The 4703-nt window shown below is 26.4% G+C and overlaps 1 protein-coding gene across 1 annotated transcript in view; it reads right to left on the bottom strand.

Moving 5' to 3' along the window:
* The window catches only part of LOC107629545 (tetraketide alpha-pyrone reductase 1), a 3998-nt gene extending 1130 nt beyond the window's left edge, over positions 1–2868 (bottom strand). The window contains exons 1-4 of the mRNA XM_016332363.2: positions 2736–2868; positions 2456–2625; positions 1678–1872; positions 1310–1472 (exon numbers count right to left, since the gene is read on the bottom strand). Coding sequence (XP_016187849.1) covers positions 1310–1472; positions 1678–1872; positions 2456–2625; positions 2736–2859 — 652 coding nt within the window. The 5' untranslated portion in view covers positions 2860–2868. The remainder of the gene's footprint in view (positions 1–1309; positions 1473–1677; positions 1873–2455; positions 2626–2735) is intronic.

Below are 4703 nucleotides of genomic sequence, written 5' to 3'. Positions count from 1 at the left end.
CTAAATTCAAATTAAATTATATATATATATATATATATATATATGGTGAATTCTACCGTACCCTCTCTAAAATAAAGGGTAAATTACCCCTTGTGATATATACAGTGATTATTGATAATTATCTTTCTATTAGAGTTTTAAGATCCACGTTATCTTCTCTTTCTTTTTTAATTGACGCTATGTTTCTCTTGATTATTGATAACAATGTCATTTTCATTATTCCACCAAATACATTTCTTCTTCTCCAATTTTAAAATTCTAATTCCTTTTAATGAAAGGATAATTTATCAATAATTATTGTATATATCACAAGGGGTAATTTACCCTTTATTTTAGAGAAGGTATGGTAGAGTTCACCTATAAAAATGGTTGTAAATATATAAAGATCAAAACGATCATTTAAGACGAAATTGATTATTATTAAAAAGCAAATTGATACTTGTGTAGGTAGCAATGGCTTTCTTGTTCCCTAACTCTTTCTCGTCCAAGCTTATTCCTCTTAGGCGGGCGAAAGGTCAGTTCGTCTCTTCAATGATTAATAAAATTATGAAAGAATGGAAAAATAAAAGAATTGTGAAAAAGAAAAGATGAAATTTTATTGATTGTTGATTGAATGAATTGTAAATTATGAAGGTAAAACTAAGTATATATAGAGTATTGGCCTATGAAAGATAAAAGTAGATAAAGATAAAGATAACTATAAGATAAGATAAAGACTAAATTATAATTTAATTTGTGTATTCTGTTGGGCTGAATTTGTGGACCGTGAGACGTCTTTATTGTTGTTTGGATTAAATGTAAAATTTTTAATTGAGAACCGTTAGATAAACATTTAGTCAAACATAATAAATTATTTAATGATTTTTAACTAACAACTTTACATAAAAATAATTGTACGTGAGTTTTTATGAATATATATTTTTATGAAAACTCACGTACAATTATTTTTATGTAAAGTTGTTAGTTAAAAATCATTAAATAATTTTTATGTTTGACTAAATGTTTATCTAACGGTTCTCAATTAAAAATTTTACATTTAATCCAATATATATTTTGTTAATTGTCTATATTATTATAGTTCAGTCCAAAAAAAAAAACTTTTTACACTTATATAAAAATACAGTTGTTATTAACTAATAATTATGCATTTACTTTTGTTTAAATACTAAAGCAAGAAAAATATGTGTTTAATTGTTAAAAAACTACTAATGTCAAAATAATATATATTGTAAGAAATGTAGACATAGCTAGTGAGACTAAAATAGAAATAACTCAATTTGAGGAGTAAATAAAAATATTTGATTACTACCATTAATTAGGTTTAAAATTGGTGTAACGCTATAATTAATGAGTGGTTGTAAGAGAGGGCCAGCCACCATTCCTGGGTTAATGCAAACCATGTCAATGTTGTTGTTCTTTGCAAACTTCCATGCAGCATCCTCAGCCAATGTTTTTGAAAGACAGTACCACATCTTTGCATTGTGAACACATATCGCAAGTACGCAACACAAAATAAGAAAATTAGAAAAGTTTGAAAACAAATAATAATACACTTAATTAATTAACTAATAATGCGCACTTGATTAATATAATTAATTAATTAATCATCATGTGTTTCCACTGATAAGGCTAATATAATAAAATAAGCTTCCAATTATTGATTTGATTTGAAACTACCTGTGATTCCCTACAGATATCTGGAAGAGAGAAGAGTGTCTCATCAACAACATCTTCGGGAGTAGTTCTATTCTTTCCACTATATAGATTTGTAGCCATGGAAGATGTTAACACCACTCGCTTCACTGATGGTGTTTTTGCACATGATTTAAGAACATTAATTGTTCCCTTCACTGCTGGATCAATTAGTTCTTTCTGAAATTAGAAATTGTGGACACAAAAGTTGTTATATATTTATTAACCCCGGATAAAACTAAAGGCTCAATTCATCTGTTTTAGAATAGGATTTTAAAAGAAAAATTAAAACAAAAAATTGTAACTTTATTACAATATATTAAAAACTTAAAAAAAATTATATTTTCAATACAGTGATGCTATATAACCAAATATTTTCACCTATTATTTTTATTTTTCGATAATATTATATGACTAAATTATTTTAATAATTAAGTTCAACTAAATTGGTTTAGTAACTTAAGAATTGATAACAAAAAATTTTAGTTAAAAAAAAAGAAGAGAAGGATAAGAGACATAAAGAAAAAGAAAGATTTGGTTAAAATTAGTTACGAAATAATTTGTTTAACTAATATTTTTTTTTTTAAATATGAGTAATATTATATGACCAGTTCAGTTATTAATTTTAGTTAATAGTTAGCTAATAATATTTAAAAGTGTTAGTTAAAAGTATGAGATAACGAGCTACTAAATTAAAAATGTTGGATTATTGATTAAATTTCCTGGTCCTTTAAACTTTTTCATTTTTTTTTAATGGGCGAACCTGTGGATCTTGCACATCCAAAAGAACAGGTGAAGCAACATGAAAGACACCATGACAGTCCCTAATAGCAGAATCAAATGAACCTTCTTCCAAGAGATCTGCCTTAAAGAGGTGCAACCTCTCTTCTGCACCATCAAGCTTCAACAAGTGTTCAACCTTCTTCGGATTACCTGCATGCGTGTTCACCAAACAAATCGATACTCTAAAATGGAGGAGCTAAGACAAACATAAATGTGGAAGGAAAGCTAATTAAAGGGAGAGGGCAATATAATTAAATTACTTGGGTCGCGAAGGGTGGTTTTAACGGTGTAACCACGGTGAAGGAGAAGCTTGACAATCCATGAAGCTATGTAACCAGAACCACCAGTCACACACACCACCTTTCCATTTCCATTTCTCTCCATTCTTCTATCCTAATTAAAATTTATTGTTTTTACTTATTAGTTGGTTATTAATTTAATAACATATTTTATTTTATAATTTTAAATATTTTTCTATCAATAATGTTAAAAAAATTAAAAAAAAAATTATTTTTTTTGTTACAGAACATATCTGTTGATAGGCACCGAATTCGGTGGTCTCAGAACGTTTAGACCATTAAATAGTCTCATAATAAAACATGTTTTTTAAGTTTTTTTAATAACTGCTAAATAGTCTTTTTTTTAATTTAATTATAAATTAATCCCATATATTTTATTTAATTATAAAAACTATTTTTTCTTTTATAAATTATTATTTTATGAATCAACTATTATGTTTATTAACAATAAAAAACAAATAAATAATTATTTTATCATAAATCTATCCTGTTTATTAACAATCAAGAACAAAAACAATAACGAATGAATTAGATCTTCCATTGATCCTAATAATTTTTTTGGCTATTCCAATCGATTAAAAGATTAAATCGATTGGACTATCAAACCAATCGATTGAATTATAACTCAATCGATTGAATTACAGTTTATCACTAAACAATCGATTAGAAAATTGCTGGGCAGCATGGTTTTCGCAAAAATCAATCGATTGATCATATTACCCAATCGATTGAACGATGACTAAAAATGTGTGTTTCTTACAATTCAATCGATTGCTTTTGATACCCAATCGATTGAATTCATGAAAACAATATGGACATGCCAATCGATTGGGTATCAAAAGCAATCGATTGAATTGTGAGACCCAGGTTGTTTTGAAGCATTCAATCGATTGAAAATTCTAAACAATCGATTGAATTGTAAGAAACACATTTTTAGACACCATTCAATCGATTGGGTAATATGACCAATCGATTGATTTTTGCGAAAACCATGTTGTCCAGCAATTTTCAATCGATTGTTTAGTGGTAAACTATAATCCAATCGATTGAGTTATAATTCAATCGATTGGTTTGATAGTCCAATCGATTGGTTTTCAAGAAAACACAATTTTATGATTCCTCGCGAACGTGACGAATCAAATTTAATATTTTAATCAATTGAAATAGCCAAAAAATTTATTAGGATCCATGGAAGATCTAATTCGTTATTGTTTTTGTTCTTGATTGTTAATAAATATGATAGATTTATAATAAAATAATTATTTATAAAATAAAAAATCGTTTTTATAATTAAATAAAATATATAAAATTAATTTGTAATTAAATTTAAAAAAAAAATTATTTAACAATTATTAAAAAAACTTAAAAAATATATTTTATTATAAAACTATTTAATGGTCCAAACTTGTGAGAATACCTAATCCTGTTTGTATATAAGTTCCAACACCAAATATTTGGCAGGTTTTCCCTAGATGGTAAGGTGGACACGTGAACATGTACAAGAAACTTCAATAGATAAGTACATGGGATGGGCCAAAATCAACTTCCAGTGTCGATAGATAACAACTGTTGTTAGCATGCAAGGCCCATGAGTTAATATTCTTTCTTTTTTATTGTTTATTTTTAATATGAAAGATTACAAATTATTGGATCCATTAACTTTTTAAAAGTTAAATTTCTGTTATTTATATATGTTTTTCCTCTTCCAACTTCGGTTCCACAATAGGGTCATTCATAAAATTCACTCCGTTTTTCCCTTCCAACACTAATATATTAATTTATAGGTAGAAACTTAAAGTACCTTAAATTAATAATTAAGAGTTGTTAGATAAAAATTTAGTCAAATTAATTAAATTATTGAACAATTCTTAGTTATCAAGTAAAGTTGATTACAATTGAATTTTTATCTACATTTAATTGAAACTAATT

The sequence above is a fragment of the Arachis ipaensis genome, chromosome B03 (assembly GCF_000816755.2).
Source record: "Arachis ipaensis cultivar K30076 chromosome B03, Araip1.1, whole genome shotgun sequence".
Lineage (NCBI taxonomy): Eukaryota > Viridiplantae > Streptophyta > Magnoliopsida > Fabales > Fabaceae > Arachis > Arachis ipaensis.
Note: the sequence above shows the minus strand (reverse complement) of the source record. Positions and strands in the feature narration are given on the sequence as shown.